The sequence below is a fragment of the Canis aureus genome, chromosome X, assembly GCF_053574225.1.
Source record: "Canis aureus isolate CA01 chromosome X, VMU_Caureus_v.1.0, whole genome shotgun sequence".
NCBI lineage: Eukaryota > Metazoa > Chordata > Mammalia > Carnivora > Canidae > Canis > Canis aureus.
In genome coordinates, this window is record NC_135649.1 from 96,999,554 (window position 1) to 97,022,041 (window position 22,488).

Genomic DNA, 22,488 nt, shown 5'->3' on the forward strand with positions numbered 1-22,488 from the left:
TGTATGAGTTCTAGCAATCTTGGGGTGGAGTCTTTGGGTTTTCTATGTACAGTATCATGTCATCTGCGAAGAGGGAGAGTTTGACTTCTTCTTTGCCAATTTGAATGCTTTTTAGTTCTTTTCATTGTCTGCTTGCTGAGGCTAAGATTTCTGGTACTATGTTGAAAAGCAGTGATAAGAGTGGCTATCCCTGCCGTGTTCCTGATCTTAGGGGAAAGGCTCCCAGTGTTTCCCCATTGAGAATATTTGCTTTGGGCTTTTCATAGATGGCTTTTAAGATGCTGAGGAATGTTCCCTCTATCCCTACACTCTGAAGAGTGTTTTTTTTTATAAATTTATTTTTTATTTGTGTTCAGTTTGCCAAGATATAGAATAACACCCAGTGCTCATCCCATCAAGTGCCCCCCTCAGTGCCTGTCACCCCCACCCCCTGCCCACCTCCCTTTCTATTACCCCCAGTTCGTTTCCCAGAGTTAGGAGTCTCTCATGTTCTGTCTCCCTTTCTGATATTTCCCATTCATTTTCTCTCCTCTCCCCTTTATTCCCTTTCACTATATTTTATATTCCCCAAATGAATGAGACCATGTAATGTTTGTCCTTCTCCGATGGACATACTTCACTCAGCATAATACCCTCCAGTTCCATCCATGTCGAACCAAATGGTGGGTATTTGTCGTTTCTAATGGCTGAGTAATATTCCATTGTATACATAGACCACATTCTTTATCCATTCATCTGTCAATGGACACTGAGGCTCCTTCCACAGTTTGGCTATTGTGGACATTGCTGCTATAAACATCGCAGTTGCAGGTGTCCCAGCATTTCACTGCATCTATATCTTTGGGGTAAATCCCCAGCAGTGCGATTGAAGAGTTTTGATCAGGAATGGATGCTGTATTTTGTTAAATGCTTTCTCTGCATCTATTGAGAGGATCATATGGTTCTTGTTTTTTCTCTTGTCGATGTGATCTATCACGTTGATTGTTTTACGAGTGTTGAACCAACCTTGCATCCCTGGGATAAATCCCTCTTGGTCATGGTGAATAATCTTCTTAATGTACTGTTGGATCCTATTGGCTAGTATGTTGTTGAGAACTTCTGCATCTGTGTTCATCAGGGATATTGGTCTATAATTCTCCTTTTTGGTGGGGTCTTTGTCTGGTTTTGGAATTAAGGTGATCCTGGCCTCATTGGACAAGTTTGGAAGTATTCCATCCCTTTCTATCTTTTGGAATAGCTTTAGTAGAATAGATATTGTTTCTTTTTTAAATGTGTGATAGAATTCCCCTGGGAAGCCATGTGGCCCTGGACATTTGTGTCTTGGGAGGTTTTTGATGACTGCTTCAATTTCCTCCCTGGTTATTGGTCTGTTCAGGTTTTCTATTTCATCCTGTTCCAGTTTTGGTAATTTGTGGCTTTCCAGAAATGCATACTTTTTTTTTCTAGATTGCCTAATTTATTGGCATTTAGCTGCTCATGATATGTTTTTAAAATCGTTTGTATTTCCTTGGTATTGGTTGTGATCTCCCCTTTTTAATTGATTATTTTATTAATTTGAGTCTTTTCTCTTTTCTTTTTAATATGGCTGGCTAATGGTTTATCTATCTTATGAATTCTTTCAAAGAACGATCTCCTGGTTTTGTTGATATGTTCTACAGTTCTTCTGGTCTCTATTTCATTGAGTTCTGCTCGAATCTCTATTAACTCTCTTCTTCTGCTTGGTGTAGGTTTTATTTGCTGTTTTTTCTCCAATTCCTTTGGGGTGACAGGTTAGCTTGCATATTTGAGTTTTTCCAATTTTTTTGAGGGATGCTTGTATTGTGATGTATTTCCCTCTTAGGACTGCTTTTGCTGTATCCCAAAGATTTTGAACAGTTGTATCTTCATTCTCATTAGTTTCCATGAATCTTTTTAATTCTTCTTCTCTAATTTCCTGGTTGACCCATTCATCTTTTAGCAGGATGCTCTTTAACCTCCACATGTTTCTTCCAAATTTCTTTTTGTGATTGAGTTTTAGTTTCAAAGCATTGTGGTCTGCTCAGTACAGAGTGGCTGTATGAGCGGGCTGAGTCAAGAATATCAACCACACCTAAGTAAATTTCACCCTTGATGATTCTAATGAGGTCAGAGACCTTGTTAGAAGTGAAAAACCCTTCTCTCTGTAGTTTCCAGCTGTTCTCTCTTTAAATCTCAGGTCATATTCATAGGTTTTCAGGATGGTTTGAAAGTTATCTAAGTAAGTTGGTGGGGCCAGGTGAGTTGAGGACCCCTACTCCTCCTCCATCTTGCCTCACCTCCTGCTATTACTTTATTTTTGAGAAAAAAATTTCAATTCTCTTAAAATTCTCTAGAATATAATTACTAGATTACATCATCAACTCTTGCTTTAAATTGTCTCATTATAAAGTATGAGCATAAGAGAGTAGACTGGTGATTGCAAGGGACTAGGGGCAGAGGAAATGGGAAGCTGCTGTTCAGTGGATATAAAATGGAAAAATCAGTTTTCGAGATATGCTGGGCAACTGCCATAGGTAGCAGTAATGTAGCATACACTTAAAAATGTGTTCAGAGGATGGATATCATATTAATTGCTCTTACAACAATAAAAATAATAAAGTATGGATATAGAACTTTTTAAGTTTCCAAGTTTTGCCCCTTTCAGATTTAAATATTTGACCTCTTCTCACAAAAGAAGAAATGACTTATTTTAGAAGGCCCAGTGAAAAGGATTTGTCCTAGTGCTACCATATACCTGATTGGGCTGGAAATTTTGGTTGTAATGGTGTCTGCATTATTCTTGGGGCCTCACCCTCAGGGTCCCCTGAACTGTGACTTACAGCTGCCAATTGCAAGTGCCTGGGACTCTGCCTAGGGCTCTCTGATCATCCAAATTTGTAAGTGTCAGGGAGTTATAGCTCTGCCTCCCCACATCTCCCAACAAACCTCAACCCATGGCAGGTTACTTTCTGAGAATAAAGGACACTGCTCCTACACATCTTTAGCTGCAGTGACTCTGAAACACGTTCTGTGCTTTCACCAAAGTTCCCCTGTGTGACTGAGTCCCCACTGTGCATGGTAGGAACTTTCCAGATATTACAGGGGTTAACTGGCTTCCTCTCCTAACCTCTCCACTGCCTTACCAGTGCTTACTAGGATCATTACCAAGTAATTCATGTGCATACAAATTCTAATCTTAGACTCTCCTTCTAAGGTATCCAACCTATGATAATTTTGAAAGAAACAATGACATATACACCGTTCAGTCAGCACTTGCTAACAGAAATCTTGGAAAATACTTCATTCAAGTTGAGGGGGAATTCCCCAGTGACTGTGCTACTTCTCCACTAAAGATTTTCTTAGGTGGTCAGTTAGATCTTGGCCTTTAGAAAGGTGAACTTTTAGAACAAAAATAAAAGCATGGCTTAGAATAAGGATTACAACTAGATTTTATCTTTTGCTGTAATGAGAAATCAATTTTCTTTCAGTGGTCAGGTACTCTTAATAACTTACCTATATTAACTAATTTAATCCTCACAACTCTGTAAAATATTTTAAGTTATTTTGCGCATTTTAAGATGAAGAAACTAAAAAAATGTAAAGTCACTTGACAAGGTGACACAGCTAATATTAATGGAGCAAGGATTTCAACCCAAGCAAAGTAGCTACGGGATCTGAGCTGTGTGCCACCATACTATACCACCTCTCACAAGGTTTTTTTCCCTAGGGCACTATGTTAAGCATAGAAAAGGTGAACTTGGACAAAACACAGTAGAATACTGAGGACTGTCATGCCTAATTTATAGGGAAAATGTTCTGGGTTCTAATTCTCAATGAATCCATGAAAGTTTAAGAAGATTCTATGAAGGATTCCATTAAAAGGAAGGAAGGATGGAAATTAAGAAGGAAGGAAGGTAGAAAGAGGAAAAGAAAGGGAAGGAAAGAAAAGTCAGATATGCATCATTTCAATCCTCTCATCTAAATTGATGATAGTGCAGATGTTCTGGTTGAGGTAGATAACATTTTTTGTGTTTTTGGTATGCAAGAGGGTGACAAGAAGTGTGGACAGATGAACAAATCCCACAGATGTTGACAGGACACTTGGGCCCAATGTAGAGTTAGATAGGATCCAGAAATCGAAGCAGCTGTTGTTCAACCTCAGCAGGACTAGAAAGAGCTTGCTATGAGCTCAAAAAGCTAAGGACTATAAAGCAAAGTCATTCAGTCTTCTTTGACTGGGTCAGCTTTTATGTAGGGTCCTTAAGACCTAAAAGAAATTGTTAAGACAGGCTCCTAATTTAAGGACTGAGATTTTATTCATTCAAACATATTTATTAAGCTTTTGCTATATACCTGGCATCACTCTAAGTGCTTAAAGAACATTGAACAAAATCGATGGACCCCACCTTCATATAGTTTTCATTATAGCAGTTGGAGACAGGATATAAGTAAACAAATGATCAGTATATTTAAAAAGAAAAAAAAAGCACAGAGTTGGATAAGGGGTATATAACTACCGGAGGGGAAGGAGTAGGTGGAATGGCATGGAATTGCAATTTTAAATAGGGTGGAAAGGACAGTTGAACAAATATTTGAAGAGGCTAAGGGAGTCACCATGGCACTCAAGCGCTGCTGTCTGGGCATAGTCAGTAGTCATTACAGAGGCCCACATGTTAGGAATGTGCTAACTTGATCAGTAAAAAGCAAGAAGGCCAGTGTGGCTGGAGCACAATAAGCCAGAGAAGGGTGATAGAACATCAGATCATAACTCTGAGGATCCAGATTGTAAAGGATCTGTTGCACCATTGTAAAGACTACCTTTCACTGAGTGAGATAGGAGCCATTGTAGACTTTTGAGGAGATGAATGACATCATCTGATTTATGTTTTTAAAAGGATTACATTGGTTGAGAGGAGCCTGGGTGTCTCAGTCAGTTGAGCATCTGACTCTTGGTTTCAGCTCAGATCATGACTTCAGGGTTGTGGAATTTAGCCCTGTTAGGGCCCCACGCTCAGCGGGGAGTCTATTTGAGATTCCTTCCCTCTCCCTCTCTCTGCTCTGTCCCTCCCCACCCACCTCTCTCTAAAATAAATAAATATATCTCTTTAAAAAGGATTTCACTGAGTAATAGAGTAGAACTATAGGGGATCAAGAGTAAAAACAGGAAGGGAATTTGGAGAAGAGATGCTAGTGGCCTGGGCTAGGGTGGTAAGGAGAGATTTCCAGATTATGGTAATGTTTTTAAAGTGGTGATAGCAGTTTCATTTCTGTAACCACACAGAAACTTGAGCATGGATGTATGAGGACCTATCCTCAACAGACTTGGGGCTCAGGAGAATTTAGGTGTCCTGTGAATTTGGCGGAGGACTCCTTGAGGGATGTAACATTTTTTTCTCATTGATATTTATACTTTATCCCCTTGCCTTGAAACAGAGGCAAAAGGACTAGCAATGAGATTTTATCAGCCTGATCAAGATCTTTCTCCTTTGGAATTTATTTCATCATATTTAAGCACAAATTTAATAATCCTGGTCATTTGAATGAGGACAGAACTAATGCCATGAGCAAACTGCTTTTCTAGTCTGGTTAGGGGAATCAAATAATAGAAAGAGATACCTTATGTACAAATCTGAAAAAAATATCTGAAAGAAAATAAAATAATGCATTTTTCTGTGCACCTTGCTAATACAGGGGCATGCTACATAAAGGGTTAGATTTTTCACCAATTTAATAATAGTCCAACAAGAGGAGTTTGCAGTTATTCTAAATTAAGTGATCATGGTTCATATAAAATGTCAAAGCCAAGTCTGATTATAAATACTTTTTGACGTCTACTTAAATGTAATGTATTACCACATTGTAAAAGCTGATCTTGTGGACTACGTATAACATTTTGAATATGTAATCATTTAGTGATTTCTCTGAGGAAAATCACGTTTTTCAGCTAACACATTTTATTCAGTTATAAATATTAGTCCTTTCTTCTACCATTTTTATGATTGGGGATTTATTTGTTCAATTTGCTATTTATATTTGTGAATAACTTTACAAATATTAATCTATAATAATTCTATTCCAGCTCATATTTATTTGTGTTTTGATACAGTTTTCTTTTATATTTTATACATGTGTCTCTTTTATAGGAAATTATTCATTCTTTTCTCTCTGCAAGTATTTCATCTGGCCCAGTAGTTGTCCTACTTTGACTCCCTTGCTGTAGTGTACTCCCATCTTTGCTAAAATGTGCTTGAAGAACCCCCTCTTACTTCATTTCTCTCAGCAAGACGATTTTAATAATCTTCATCCTATAAATTCTAGAAGTCAGAAACTTCTACATTAAAATGTACGGTCCTCAAGGCTGGTGGACATTTCAAGGTTGCAATTAAGTTGTTGGGAATTTTCCTACTATCCATGACCAATTCAAGATGTTCTTTGACCAATTAGGCCTGTCATTTTTGATCTGTGATATATAATTACTGATCTGTTATTTATGCAAGAACCATGCATCATCCTATGGAGAATGTTTTGGCCAAAACATATAGTTGTATTTACAAAGTGTTTTTCACATGCGAACCATAAACTATGCAGAGAAAATCAAAAGGGCAACTTACCATAGAGCCATGAAAAATAACTTTACAATGTTTCTTTAGAAGCTCAGAAAAATCTAATTAATAAGTACTTTAATGCCTTTTGATGGAACACTCTTCCCAACTTGATATGTCATTAATGTAGTGCCTGGTAGCTGGATGGGACATAAAGAGGATAAGAATTAGATTTATATAGGGTGTTGCCTTCATTTGTCAGATAAAGACAAATTCCAGAGAGTGAAAATGAACTGGAGTTTGAGTCTTTGGTACGCCAATTTTTCTTTTTCAATTTTAAGATAGATCTACTCCCCAATGGCTGCTGTCACAACAGCTACTAATGGTTTTCTCTAATCTTTTTTTCTTAGAAATGAAAGTCGTATGCTCTTCTGCTAACCAGGTTACAAAGGGTCTCAAGGCATTTTTGTTAGCTAAAACCTCTCAAAGCTATTATTTTCCTCTTCCCAAAACGTGGAAGCAATAGTGCAGGGTTTTATAAATCTGAAAACACATACACATGTGTTTAAGTGTATGTATACCCATTTAACTGCAGTGCTACATTTATTAAGATATTAGTTAATAAATATTATTAAGTGATACTGAGTGAGCAACAGCAAGATACAGTTTTCACCACTTCCAGTGGTTTGCAAATGAGCCATCTACTCCTTCTGACCTGTTCCCTCTAGTGACCACCAAAGATCATATGCATAACCACTAGGCAGAAAAGATAGTATTTTTGTTGTTATTCACCACTGTATCTGCAACTCTTAGAACAGTGTCAAGCACTTAATAGACGCTCAATGTGCATTGTTGAGTAAATGAACAGTAGTCCTGTTAAATACAGATATGGATTCCATGATCAAAGAGGACAGAACAATGTTAACCTATCAGTAACAGGCTTGAAAAGAAAACAAAATTAGCCTCTTTTACACTATATTCTTACACATTGAGTTAAATCATCCAGACATAGGTGAATTCTAACAATCTGTGCATGTATACTAGCATGATGACATTTACTCTATTTAGATTTCTACATACTGAATTTTTAGCCAATTATTTATGAGAACATGTGGCAGGAAGTCCACAAGTAATTAAAATATTAGTAATATTTTACATTCACTGAGCTTGCATTATATGGTTATGACAGGCAGTAGGATACAGAGGTTGGTAATGCACTAGATTTGAACATAAAAGACTTAGATTTAGAGACCAAATCGGAGTCTTTCTGGTTGTGTCTTTAAGCAAATCACATAAATCTAAGTGTTTTTAACTTTGAAATTAGATTAATGATGATACCTGTCCCAGCCTTTTCATCAGTATGATCGTGAAGATAAAGTGAAAGCATGTAGGATTACATGGAAAAATTCTTGTAAAAATATTTATACAATAATATAAATTTAATGATTTGTAAAACATATATTACTTCACCAAATCCAATATCTTAAAAATTATTATAAATTAAATTTTTATGTAAATAATCTTAAAAATGATATTTTAAAAAGTAGCACATCTTATACAATTGCATATTTATATGTAGAAAACTTTAGATAAAATGTTGACAACAGCATAAAATATACATAAAGTTATTTCCAGATTTTGCAAGTAGCTTAAAGTTTAAAAAAAAAGAGTTTAAAGTCAAGGAGAATGCACAAAGGTAAAAAACATTTGCTTTTGATAAAAGCTTCTTTTAGAGAATTTTATTTAATACTCTCAATCATTTTCCTTTAGTATATTTCCAGTGCTAAGTATTACTTATTTGGGAGTAAAATTTTCATTCTTCTATTAATTTTAGGTGCTAAAAAATAACTCATAGTTTTTATATTTCTCTTGAGGATGTGAAAACTTGAGATCATTCCAAGTTTCTATGCACTATGGCTTTTACCAAGAGCAGGATGCTTTTTTTGTAGTTTGTTTTCTTGTTTTATTTTCCAGTGAAATATGTTGAATTCATTTTTCCCAACTCCTTTTAGTAATTTAAAATCCATTGTTCAGCTTTCAGAACTCTGACTTAATAGCCATTTAAAAGCATTGAAGCTAGACAAACCATGAGGGAATCCTAACTCTGAGAAACAAGCAAATGGTTGCAGAAGGGGAGGTGAATGGAAAGATGAGGTAACTGGGTGATAAGCATTAAAGAGGGCATATGATGAGATGAGTACTGGGTGTTATACTATATGCTGGCAAATTGAATTTAAATAAAATAAAATAAAAAGCATTAAAGCTGTAGCTCTAATGAAAAACTATTTATTAGTGTTTTTTTTTTCTTTTCTTGGGGTTCTGAGATTTATTTTTGTTATTTTTTTTTCCTTTTGCCATTTAGAAAGGCTAGTCTGTATTCATTTTCCTGCTTAAATTGGCAATTATGAGCAGGTTAATACTACAATAGCATTCAATTGAGCCTTATAAATTGACATTATGTAGATCAAAATGTTTAAATAGTGGCAATTGCATACAGTTTAATCTAATTCAGTGACTTTTATCCAGGTCTGCTTATTTCTAAATCCTAGTGCATATTGTTAAAAATTCAAAGAAAAAACAAATACTTTGTTTTATAAATACCATATAATTATTGGACACCAGTTACTTCTATTTCCAAGTTTAATTTGCCAAACCTTAGACAAAAGATTAAAGAATGTTTTTCCTCATTAGGGATCTCTTTTCAAGAAGGTAAATAAAATAAGTAGAATGTTAGCATCCTCCTCCTATATTATGTTTTGTTTTGTTGTTCTTAAATTTACATGTTTAGATTTAGTTCAGAACAATTCTATGAAACAGTGGTTTTGCTTTTCTATCTCCCATCTAAAGCACTAGGATGGAAAGCTTATCTCCTAACATCGACAGCATTAATCATTTATAAAATGGGCAAAATGTTACCAAATAGGTTTCCCTTTTTTTCCAAAATAGTGTATTGTTATTTGTATTAATTTGTACAGATTTAATTATATCTTGTTTATCAGCTATCTATGAACTTGATTGATTACTCATACTGGATTTTCAGTGCTTTATCAAAATAATAAAATGCTCATGATGTCATATGTATACAGGATAAAAGAGTATAAAGTGAATAGAGGAAAGAAAAACATCCCATCCACATTTTGTCATCCCATTCCTCAGTGATAATAATTTCTTTTAGGTTTCCCTAGATTGCTGTATTGCCTTAGAATTTTTTTTCCACAAAACCTACCTGCCCCTCCTCAGCTCAGTTACACGAGACATAAAAGCATGCCCTGGTTCTAAAAAAATTGGAAACAGAATGCCATATGTCGCATTTTGAAGAGAAATAGCATTTGCTTCTTTACAACTCTCCTTTGCTATGTGCAAGAGCCAATTTTTCTATCAAGACTTTCAATAAAGTGATTTAGACAATGTGCACGACTCAATACAAAATGTACCTATTGCAAAATGACTTGTGAAATCGTTTCCAGTTTAGTTGCTGCTGATGGACTAGAATTGTTGTCTTTGAGGAATACTTGGGGCAGTGAAGTGCAGGTTTCACATTTTTTCCTTTTGTTCTTGTTGATGCTCTATAGCATCTGAGAAACTTGGGCAGACATAATTCTGAATGAAGGACTTAGGTCCCTGAGGTCCTGTGAGAAAAGCATGGAGAAACTTAGCCAGGAAATGCAGATGGACTGCTATTCCACTGTTTAACAGCTAAATAACCAGTAAAAGTAAAATAGAATAAACAGGGAAATAACTGAATAGTTTACAACATCTTGGAACCTGAACATCTATCTGCAATAGTTCAAGAACAATGTAACAAATCTTAAGGTTCAGTGATTCCATTCAAATTGGATTTTTATAAGCAAGTTAAGATTCAGAGCTTCAACTTTACTCTTCAGTTCAAATCAACAAATATTTATTAAGGCCCAAATACTGTGTGTAACACTCTAAAAGAGAAATATAAGGCTTGATCCTTGCACTCTGGTAATTTGTAATATTAATTGGATACACATATCATAGTTATACAAACAAGCTGGGAAGTAATAGTAGGAAAGACACAGGCAAAAATAGTGTATAACACATAAGTATAACAGAATTCAGGAAGAGGGAAAAGCCATGTAGAGAGCTGAAACTGAGAATTATTTTACAGAGGAGAAAGCCTTCGAGTATCTGTGCTTTGGATGTCACTGGAATTTGGACAGTCTAATAGCTACCACTTATTTATTATGTTCCAGGACACTTTTTAAATGTTTTGCTTGTGGTAGCTTATGTGGTCATCACAGCAACCCTATGAAGAAAGCACTCTTAAACACATATTCAGAATTATCCAAACTGGAGATAGTGGTTTGGAACAGAGTGGTGGCAGGGTCAAATTTTGGATGCATTCTAAAAGTAGAGCTCATAGGATTTAGTGATCACTTGCATGCAGGTTGGTCAAGAGAGGATTCAAGGATAACATTAAAAATTTGTGCATGGTTTGGTATAAGTTTAGTTGTGATGTGTTAAGCTTAAGATGTTTATTAGACATCCACGTATCAAAGAGACAGTATCAAAGAGACAATTGGATATATATAAGTCAGAGTTCAGTAGAGGATCTAGACTGGAGATATACCTAGAGGAATAAATAGGGGTAATTTATTTAGCTCTTCTGCACACTTGCTCACAAAATATGTCTTTTCATCTGTTCTTTTCCCAGCCCTCTTTCCTTCCAACTCCCCTTCTATGGACAATCTCGACCACTCCCATGACCTAAATATCAGTCTGACACAAATGGATCTTACTGGTGGAGTGGGAAATGGGATAAGCACGATGCCAACATAGTATTATAGACTCGCTGCAGACAGTGCCCAATAGAGAGGGCAACCGGCAGATGAAGGGACTTGGTCATTTAATGACTGACTTTGCGTAAGGCCCACAGCAAAGTGTTTGTGAACAGAAATAGAATGACTTTGTCTTTCTGAGTCACTCTTACATCCCCAGTGCATAGACTATCCCCAGCACATGGTAGGTTTTCAGCAGTTATTTGTTGAGTTAATGAATAGAATAGAGGTGGACAGAGAAGTAGAGAGAAAGCTGGGGCATAGCGAGTGAGGTAAGAGTAGGGAGGCCAGAGCTCTGTGATGAGGACTATATGCTCAATGGTGCTGCATGCTGCCGGACAGGGAGAAGATGCAGTGAGGAAGCTACTGCTGAACCAATAAATAGAAAATTATTTCAGGAAGTCAATATTGTAAAAAAAAAAAAAAGTGTGAACTACAGGTATTTATAGGCATTTGCTCACAGGACTTACATTGAGGACTGAAGATCAAAGAATCACTAGAAAGCAATTATAAGAGATAGATAGATAGATAGATAGATAGATAGATAGATAGATAGATAGAAGATTTAAAATAAAGTTCAATATACTTGAGACCAGAATATAATTATATGGAAGTCACTTTTAGGCAAAGGTACCCTAAGTAATCAATTTCATATTTTTCATATTATCTTGTATGTTTCTATCTCTGAAACTATATTGTTTCAGTTTTAAAATAGCTTTTATCCCCCCTTATGGAAACATTTTTACTAAGGCAACACTGGCAAAATGTGAAGCGAAGATTAAATAATTTCTGAATATGTTATTACAAACTTTAAAATAGAAGACACAATTTCAAATTAATGTTTGTGTACACATCCTACAATCAACATGTTTTAAAGCATACTTTGGTAAGAGTTTTCAACTTGTGAAGGTGTGTTTGAAGTTGCTCCTTGGTATAAATAGGACTAAAGATGCCTTTAAATTATAGACATCCTTATTTTTTAATTATGTGCTGAAGCTGAAGCAAGTGCTAAAGTGAATTTTATGTTTTGTACGTGCGAGATGCCCATGTATTCTCATGACTACAGAGAAAACACAACGGAAATGATACTAGTCTAAATAAATATCAGAGATCATACTGGTACTCTTCATCATATTTTTGAAACAAAGTGTAGGTAAGAAACGTTAAAATTTCAATAACTTTTTAAGTTTATTTTCATTTTGTTTACAATAAGTTCAACTTGTCAAATACCACCATCCCCTCCTCCCACCCTGTTCAATTTCCACAGTATTTACTTTGACATTCATACAAATAGGTTTACCATTTAGGTGGGTAAAGTTTCACTCTGTAATGAAACATTCTGACAAGGGAGTACTTGCTGCTTTACATTAAATGGAAGAAAAACTGAACATCAGAAATCTGTCCCTTGTGATAGAGAAGAGAGCATAGTGAAGAGTTACTTGAGACCTTTATCTCAACCTGATTAATTGGCAAAGAGGTCCCTTGTTTGGGTCCCTAGATAAATGGTCTGCAGTGTCTAGTTTCTCTGTTTAGCCCATAGAAAGCACTTATTACCCAGTACTTGAATAAACAAAGTACTTTTAGGTTCAAATTGTTTGTCTTATGAATCTCCTTTAAAAACTGATTATCTCTAAAGAGAGACCTCATGTTTTAAAATATCATTTATCTCCAAGTTCAGGCTGATCATGTCTGTGTTATCAAGGGACTTTTATTTAAACCACCAGCTTTTCAACTAGAAATCTGACTCAGAAGAATGTAGTTCATAATGCTCTGTTTTTTTTTCTTATTTTATGTAGCTGGACTTCATCTTCTAGTTGTGAAAATTACTTTGATGTCTCATTTTCTCTCTATTAGCAGTGTATAAATAAGGATCTTACTGAATGGACTTGGTTCTGAGAAGCCGAGTTACAAGGACACTCTATTTTAAAATATTAAGGACTTAAATTACACACACTCATGTACAAATGCCTTCCAGAAATGGAAGTTTCCTTTCACAGGGAGAGTGACTAACAGACATCTGACCCAATTGACACCTAGTGTGGGGAGGTCCGTTCAGAGGGGCATGTCAAAATTAAGAGAAAAATTGACTAAACACTGGGTACTTCATGATTTTGCTATCATATTTTCAGGTAATATAAGGAAGTATTCAGGGAAAGAAATGAAAATAATATATTCTATAGTGATCCTAGGGATTTTTCTATCACCATAGCAACTACAGGGACTGTGGTTTTATTTTGTGAGGGTCAGAAACTATAAAGATCACTTATTTCTAGACAAACTAGAATAGTAAAAAGCTATAAAAGATCTCATCTCTGGCTTTAAACTGTGGAAACTGCTACAGAATTTTCTTTGGTGCATATACCATTTTTCTGTGTGCAGTGCCTCAGGGACAAGAGCATGTGTAGGGACTTTAAAAACGATTTCCTGGACTCCAGCCAATTTTGACAGCATTCTCTGAGAATACACCAAGGAGCCATTATCCAGATATTCAGGGAGTGTGACATCCCCTGCCCCAGTTTTTGCTTTTCGATTTTTGTTTTTCTCATTTAAGATAGAAAGTTTTTCTGCCTTTGCAACATGCTGGCCAGCATTGCTGAAACCGTTCATAACTCGATTCTGAGCAATTCTGCCACTTTCTAGAGAACAGGGAGCTCTCCAGAGATTTGGACTAAAATCAGGAAGTTTTGCAAGCTCAGATCTTCAGAGGGAGAATATGTTTATCGTGTGTGTGTGTGTGTGTGTGTCTGTGTGTCTGTGAGTGAATGTGCGCATATACACATGCCCCACATCAAAGCCATTAACAGATGACTTTTATTTTGGTGGGGAAGATCTTCCTTCCCTTCTTTTAAATTTTACCCCTGTTGGAGATCACAGCTATTTGTTTCAGGTGGGTGGGCTCCCAATGTGCAGGCATCTATGGCTGGTTGCCTCAGTGTGAATTTAAGTAATCGGCCTGTCAGTCACCTGGCTGTTGGTATCAAGTGGCAAGATTATCAGAGATCTTGATCGTTGCCCTTAAGCTGGAAGCCACACTAAAATGGAATCTACAAGTTACATCATCAGGAGTTGAGCCACAGCACGTGGCTTCTGTGTGTTTAAAATTTTAGTTGCATTATCAGTTTTGTTTTTATTAGTAGTAAACTTTTCCTCAATAACAAGCTGTTTTATGTCAAATAAAGTGAACTGCTGTGTAGTACTAAGCAAGTTTCAATTTTGTAGTGAAAGAGGATGACAGTGGAAGACTTTCTGCTCTGCCCCGATTTATATTTTCACACTTTGAAGATGGTAAAATTGCTCTGGATAGGATCACCGATGCCCTCCTAAATTGCCAAGTTGCCTTTTCACTCCTGTTCCCAGCTGCATTCGGCTCATCGGCTGCTCCCTCCCTCCTTCCTGATGTTCTTCTTTCTCTTGGTTTTGAAACGCTTTACTCTTCTGGCTCTCCTAGGTCTAATGACAGTTACTCTTTGGGCCCTTTCTCGGCCATTCCTTTCCACGGAGGCTTATCCTTAGACAACCTTTCTTCTCACTCTTTTATTCTAACAAACTTCTCTAAGCAATTTGACCATCTCTTGTGCAATTAAATAACACAGGGGTATTATTCCGGTGACTAGCAATTCTGTATGTAACACTGGTAGAACATAATTTTCACCTGCATTCCTCCAGAGAAGCAATCACAGAGTTTATTTCTATGTTGGCATGCCCTCCTTCCCCTCACATGGTAATATGTGACCTGTCAGTTAAGTATTCTTACTGCAGAATTAAACTGAGTTGCTTAAAAAAAATAATGAAGCCTCCCTATCATAAGTTGTACATGATTTGAAGAGAACACCTTGGAATTTGATAATCTCTCTCCCTCTTTCAGTCTCTCTCACTCTTTCTCTGAAATTTATTCGCATCATCCATAACCATTGTGTTTTATTTGGTCTCAACTTTTCTGCTTTCAGCTGCTTTTTTTTTAGCGTCCTAACATAAGCATTGACTTTTATCCCTTACAACTGATATTCTCTATACCCTCACTTGCTTGTCCTTCACCAAGTCAGGTCTTCATGCACCACAGCCATGAAGTCTTAGAATGAGGCAGGAAAGTCTTCTAGGATCTACCCAAAGCCCCTGTGTGGGGCTTATACAGTTTGCTGGAACCTGCTTTCTGGGAAGCTGCAGGCCCAGCAATAGCCCCACCATATCTGGCCTAGTCTCCATCTCATATGTGGTTAAAACTCTCCCCAGTTTTGTCTGAAAGTAAGCAAAAATATTTCTTTTATTGACACTTATTAAGTTTTTATACTTATATTTATTTATCCTGACAGGAAATGCAAGACCTGTGGATCAGAGAAAACATAATTACTTACTCAAGAGCATCTTAGCACCAGTGCTCATGCCCCAGATCCTCATGGGGCAATGCAGTGAGAGCCATGTATTTATCTGTGTATTCAGGGGTTGCAATATGGGAGGGAATCCCTGAATTTATGATAACAGAGCTTATATAAGGCAGCTGGCATATCTGACAGAGAAAGTGAGATAGAAACAGAGACCCTTGCTCCAGGGGCTAAACAAATCATCTCCTAGAAAGAGAGAAGGGTCTAGGTCTATTATCTTCAGACTATAAATTGGCACATAAGCAAAGGGACCTAGGAAAAGTAAGTTTCCAGGTCTTTCTGGGAAATTCTACTAGTCCGAACACCAAGTTATGTTTGCTATTCAATCATCCTTTAACCTAATTGCCAGTGGCCTTTGCTCAGAAAGCTTAGACCATGCAGACATGTGGAAAAAAAGGGGGCACCTGAGTGGCTCAGATGGTCAAGTGTCCAACTTTGAATTTTGGCCCAGGTCATGATCTCAGAGTCATGAGATAGAGCCCTACATTGGGCTCCATACTAGGCATGGAGCCTGCTTAAGATTCTCTTTCTCCTCCTCCCTCTGCCCCTATACTCCCCTCTCACTTGCATGTGCTATCTCTCTCTGAAAAGAAAGAAAGAAAGAAAGAAAGAAAGAAAGAAAGAAAGAAAGAAAGAAAGAAAAGAGAAAAGAAAAGAAAAGAGAAGAGAAAAAAAGAAAAGAAAGAGAAAGAAAAAAAAGAAAGAAATGAGAAAAGATGTATGGCCCAACAGTAGTCACCATCTCATTTCTTTTTGCAAAATCTGATGCCAGCTGCCTATTGGGTATCTACAGTCTGATACCCCAAAGGCTTCTCAATATGATCATATCCAAAACCGAATTCATCACTTACACACATGCAAACACAAACACAAACACACACCTGTTATCCATATGAAATCCTTTTACTCAGTGACACCGCTATTCATCCAGGTGCCCAGGCCAGAAACCTGAGATAATTTAAGTCTTTCCTCTTTTTCACTCAATACCCAGTCACTGAGTTCTCTGAGTTTTCTTCCTAAACAACTTTCTCAATCCAACGGGCACTGGGTGTTATTCTGTATGTTAGTAAATTGAACACCAATAAAAAAAAAAAATCCAACTCAAGTATGAATACCAACTAGACACTTAATTACATTGATGGTTTTGTTTTTAATTTTGTAGGTGTGATAATGTTATTATGTGTACTTTCCTTGAAACACATTCATATATATTGGAAACATGCTAAAAGTATTTATGGATAAGATATTATATCAGTCTGTTTCAAAATAATCCATTTGAGGAGGTGAATGTGTGCAAGTATAATGAAACAAGGTTGCTCACAGCTTTATAAGAACTGGAACTGGACAATAGGTTCAAGGGGGCTATTTGTACTCTTTTCTTACTTTCATATGTATTTGAAAGTTTTCATCACAATTACTGTATGAATCATGATTCCCTATTGGCGACTGACTTACATTCAGAATCTTGAAAGCACATTACTAAATATCTCTAGCCTCTGTTTGCTGACCCATCTTCTCCTAATCTTGTACATTTCCAAGATGTAAGCCAAAAATGACTGTTCATATTCCCTATCTTTGCATAAGTGTTACCTAGTAAGCATAATGCCCTTCCCACTTTAACTACTTAGCTACATACACGCCAAATTGCACTTCCTTCATGAGCTCTTTCCTCAGTGTGTGACCAAATATGGCATATGATTCATTCCTTCTTTGAACTTCCAGAAAAGAATAGACTTAGAATGCTCATCAAATTCTTTCTTGTTATCTAGCTGGGGCTTTTTCACTATTATTTTTCCTTCATTTCTCCAAATCATACCCCCCGCTAAGTACCACAATAAGATCCATTTAAAACTTCTTGAAAACAAGGAAATAAAACTGTGCTTCACCAACCTTTGCTTCCTTTATATTGATCCTTGTACATGGAAGAACTCAATGAATGCTTGCTCAATTGACTTGTCTATAATAATTCAGATGAGCAAAATAACCAAATTCATACTAGTAAGACTAGCCAAGTATATAATTTTTAGCATTTTTTGAAAATAAATATTATTAAAGATGTCTATTACATAATGAACTTGTAGTTTGTGATTTTTCCCTTTAAATATGATATACATAAAAAAGTTTGGAGTTAATTTAGAGGATATATTATTTTATTCATTTATTCAACAAAATGCATTGAGTAACCTACCATGTGCCAGGCATAGGTTTAAGTTCTGGAAACCCAGTGAGAGTTCTTAATCTTAATCAGTGAGAGTAAGATAACATTTCCTGCACTTATAGGGTCTAGTCTAGTGGTGTAGAAAGACTGGTAGATATATAATATAATGTTAGTCATAAACGTCATGAAGCAAAACAAAGAATACAGGGAATACAGAATGGTTAGGAATGCTATTTAAAATAGAGTGGTGGAGAAGGCTCTTCTTAGATGAGAACGAAGTGAGGGAACTAGTCATATAAATGTCTTGGAGTGAAAGAATATTTTTGGCAGATAGAACAGCAAGTAAAGAAGAAGCCTGGAGGCAAGATAATGCTTGGCATACTTGAGGAACACAAAAAGGTTAATGAGGCTAAAATGTGCTGGACTCAGAGGAGACTAAGAAAAGATTTAAAATCTGAATGGTAGAAAACATACAACCAAGTGATTTAGAACTTTGTAGGCTGTGGTAAAGATTATACGTGTGAGGAGGAACCATTGGAGAATTTTGAACAGAGTAGAATATGACCTGATTTATGTTTTGAAAAAATCTTTTTGGCTCTTGTGTGGATAATTGACTAGGAGAAGGGTAAGACTGGAAGCAGTGAGATCATTTAGGTGGCCATTGCAGTATAATGATAGATTATATCAAAGCTATAGCAAGGGAAGTAATGATAAGTGCTCAAATTCTGTACATGTTCTGGAATTAGAGCCAACGTGACTATCTAACAACTTGGACACTGGAGACTAAAAAAGAAAGGTCAGTGTGACTCTAAGGTTATCAGCCTAATTATTATTTGATATGTCATTTACTGAAATGGGGAAAACCATTGTAAGAGAGGGATAAGGGGATACAGCTCAGAATTTTGTTGGGGTCATGTTAAATTTGAGATGCCCATGGGATATCCAAATGTCAATAAAGCAGTTAAATTCGTGAACCTGGTTTCTGAGTTGAGGTTAGGACTGGAAATAGAAGTTTGGGAGTCACCATTGTATAGACGGTATTTGCAGTCATGGGACCAATTAGGTATATATAGAGAGAGAAGGAAAGAAATGTCAAAACTAAGCAGAGCACCCAGTATTAAGAGATAAGTCAGAGAAGGATTCAGAAAAGGACTGAGGAAACAGTAGACAAGAAGGTGGAAGAAAAACCAGAAGAGTTCAGGTTATAGAAGCCAAATGAAGATAGAATTTTAAGATGGAGGGAATGATCAACCATATCAAGATGAAGACTGTGAATTACCCATTGAATCTGAACATGTTGAAATCACTGGGCTTCAAGGACAATGATTTTAAAAAGGCAGGAATTAAGAATTGCAAGACTGATCAACAATAGCCAAATTATGGAAACAGTCTAATGTCCATTGATTGGTGAATAGGTAAAGAAGAGGTGGTATACACACACACACACACACACACACACACACACACACACACAGTAGACTCCCTCTCAGCCATAAAAAAAAATGAGATCTTGCCATTTGCAATGACATGAATGGAGCTAGAAGGTATTATGCTAAGTGAAATAAGTTGGTCAGAGAAAGACAAATACTATGTAATTTCACTCATATGCGGAAGTTAAGAAGCAAAACAGATCAAAATAGGGGGGGAGAAAAAAGAGAGGGAGGTAAACCATAAGAGAGACTCTTAACTGTAGAGAGCCAACTGGGGGTTGCTGGAGGGGAGGTGGGTAAGGAGATGGGCTAAATGGCTGATGGGTATTAAGGACAGCACTTGCTGTGTTGAGCACTAGGTGTTATATGTAAGTGATGAATCTCTAAATTATATTCCTGAAATGAATGTTACATGGTAACTAACTAGAATTTAAATAAAAACTTGAATTATTAAAAAAAAAGAATTGCAAGACTTTTATTTCTGGGGTTTATCAATTTCCTTTTCTCTATCTCCATAGAAGCTGATTCATTTCTGATGTGTTTCAAATTTTCTATATTGTAGAACATAAAAGACAGCCTGCAACAAATCTCAGGTCGGATTGACATCATTCACAATAAAAAGACAGCAGCATTGCACAGTGCCACTCCTGCAGAAAGGGCAAAGCTCCAGGAAGCTCTCTCACGGCTTGAATTCCAATGGGAAAGAGTTAACAATATGTACAAGGACCGACAAGGGTAGGTAACACTTTTATTTTTTCAAATTACTATACCTGTTTTCAGAGAACTCTGGAGTTCATTTCAGTGTTCCCCATGGGAAGGTAGGGAGGCAGATAGGGAGAAGTATTACTATCATTGGAAAAAGGTAAGTGAAGTAAGAACAAATAATGATGAACCGACTAATGAGCTGAGTTCTAGAAATTATTCTATACTGGGGTTAGCATTGCATTGGAGCACTATATTACCTTCTAAAATTTCACATGGTGTCAAATAGGTTTTGTCATTTAATTGAAGTGGTTTAAATAACTACAATATTAAATGTGTATCTTTGGTCAAATCTGTGTCATGTATTTTTGTGTCTTATATATTTATAGCAGATTGATATTTAGATTAATGTGTTTGAAATATAAGCTACCAGTGAAAAGTTGATTTTCACTTACTACTTTTATTTTGAAGATGATTCATAACATGTTGCAGTCCCCCTACTCTTTTTGCTATAAAGAATTTGTTAAGTTGATTTAAAATAATTTTTCAGTGTTTGCCTGAATTAACATATCTAGTTTGTGACCACATTTTCAAAAATTAATGTACATTCTTTAGCCTCATACTTCAAGAAGGTAGAATATTGTTTTCTTTTCCCATTTTAGATTAAAAGTAATGGAGTTCTAATGATTTAAAATAATTTGTTTTAAAGATTATAGTCTCAAGATAGTCTCCTTTATTATTTTCAGATAAAATAAAATCATCTTTAATAACTACAGGGAACCTCTCCCTTAACTCTCTTATCTGTCCATTTCTAAATATCCTTACTTCTATTTTAGTTTTTTATTTACTAATGTAGGTTACTAAACTGATACTTATAGCAGAAATCTCAGTTAATTCTAATGATCATTCTCATTTTCTTCCCAATTATATTTTATCCAGAGTTGTTTTTCTAAAGTGCAAGACTGGGGCAACCTGAGCTCAGTTGGTTAAGCATCTGCCTTCAGCTCAGGTCATGATCACAGGGTTCTGAGATTGAGCCCCACATTGGGCTCCCTACTCAGCAGGAAGTCTACTTCTTCCTCAATCCTCTACACTGCTCATGCTCTTTCTGTCTCAAATAAATAAATAAAATCTTTAAAACATAAGGGGAAGAACTTCAGTCCTATTATCTCATTCTCCTTAGAATAAAGTCCAGATTCCTTAATTGGGCATATAAAGCCTTCATATGACCCTTGTTCTTTTGTTCAGCCTCACGGCTTATCAGTTCCTGCCTGTCCTATAACCTCTCCGAATTCTGTTCTACCATTATGAAATTGAGTTGAAGATTCCCAAATATTTTGTGTTCGCTCTGGCCTGCCAGTCCTTCAGGTCTCACCTATGATGTTGTTTCCTTCTTCATGTCTTAAAACTGTGAATTGATGATAAAGTCTAGAAACGTAGGTATTCTTTAAATATTTATGTAATATAACACCAGCATTCCATTTGTATAGTTGCAAATATTGCCAGACTTGCTGGCTGCCCTTATCACAGGGCCATCAATTTGTTTACTTTTCTGCCTACTGCACAAGCTCCTTTAAAGACAAGAGCTATATTTTATTTTGTGTGACATGCTCAGGATTAATATGACACAGGTAGCCCTTGAATAACACAACTTTGAGCTGCAAGGGTCCACTTGCAGTTTTATGTATAGGTAGTTTTTTTAAATAAATACAGTATAGTAACATAAATGTATTTTGTCTTCCCTATGGTTTATTAATAATATTTTTCTATATCTTGTTTTTTAAAAGAATACAGTATATAATACATACACAAAATATGTGTTGATAGATTGTCTGTGTTATCAGTAAGGCTCTCAGTCGACATTAGCCTGTTAGTAGTTACATTTAAGCAGAGTCAAAAGCTGTATGTGGATTTTTTACTGTACAGGGGTCAGTACCCCCAACACCCACATTGTTCAAGGGTCATGTGTACTGAGTTTCAAGTAGATTTTTAATGTGTCTGGATTCAAGTTTCCTCCTAGAAACCTGAGGACATTTCTCCCTGGATGATCTAATAGTTTATCTCAAATTACTGGAAAGCAGCTGATCCCAGGGGTTCCAAAGCCAGTCTTTATCAATAAAAGAAAAGAAGCTCAGCAGCCCTGTGTATACACTGCAAACATCAAACTTACTGTGCCACCAGTGCACCTTTTCTCAATATCCCACATTGAGGTATTATGAGCCTCTGCAAGCTACTGCAGTGAGGTCAGTTTCATCACCTTTTTAAGGAGTTCTCATTCTACTATTTGGATGTTCTTATCTCTGTTCTTTTTGCTGAATTTTCTCCTAGCCATCCAGGTCAGCAATACCATCCCCTAAGAACTGTGAAGCGTTCTGAAGTAGCCAGTGATTACTGTGATTTATAGGCATCTACCACTCTTGCACTAAAGCAGAGGTGTAACTTTCTGCTTTGTGAGGCTTCTTCCCCATTTCGTTT

The 22,488-nt window shown here is 36.3% G+C and overlaps 1 protein-coding gene across 15 annotated transcripts in view; it reads left to right on the forward strand.

Annotated features, from left to right (window-relative positions):
* DMD (dystrophin) overlaps positions 1-22,488 on the forward strand; it is a 2,162,139-nt gene that overhangs the window by 1,002,021 nt on the left and 1,137,630 nt on the right. For all 15 annotated transcript variants that reach the window (XM_077887780.1, XM_077887782.1, XM_077887777.1 and 12 more), the window contains one exon: positions 19,874-20,046. In XM_077887780.1, coding sequence (XP_077743906.1) covers positions 19,874-20,046 — 173 coding nt within the window. The remainder of the gene's footprint in view (positions 1-19,873; positions 20,047-22,488) is intronic.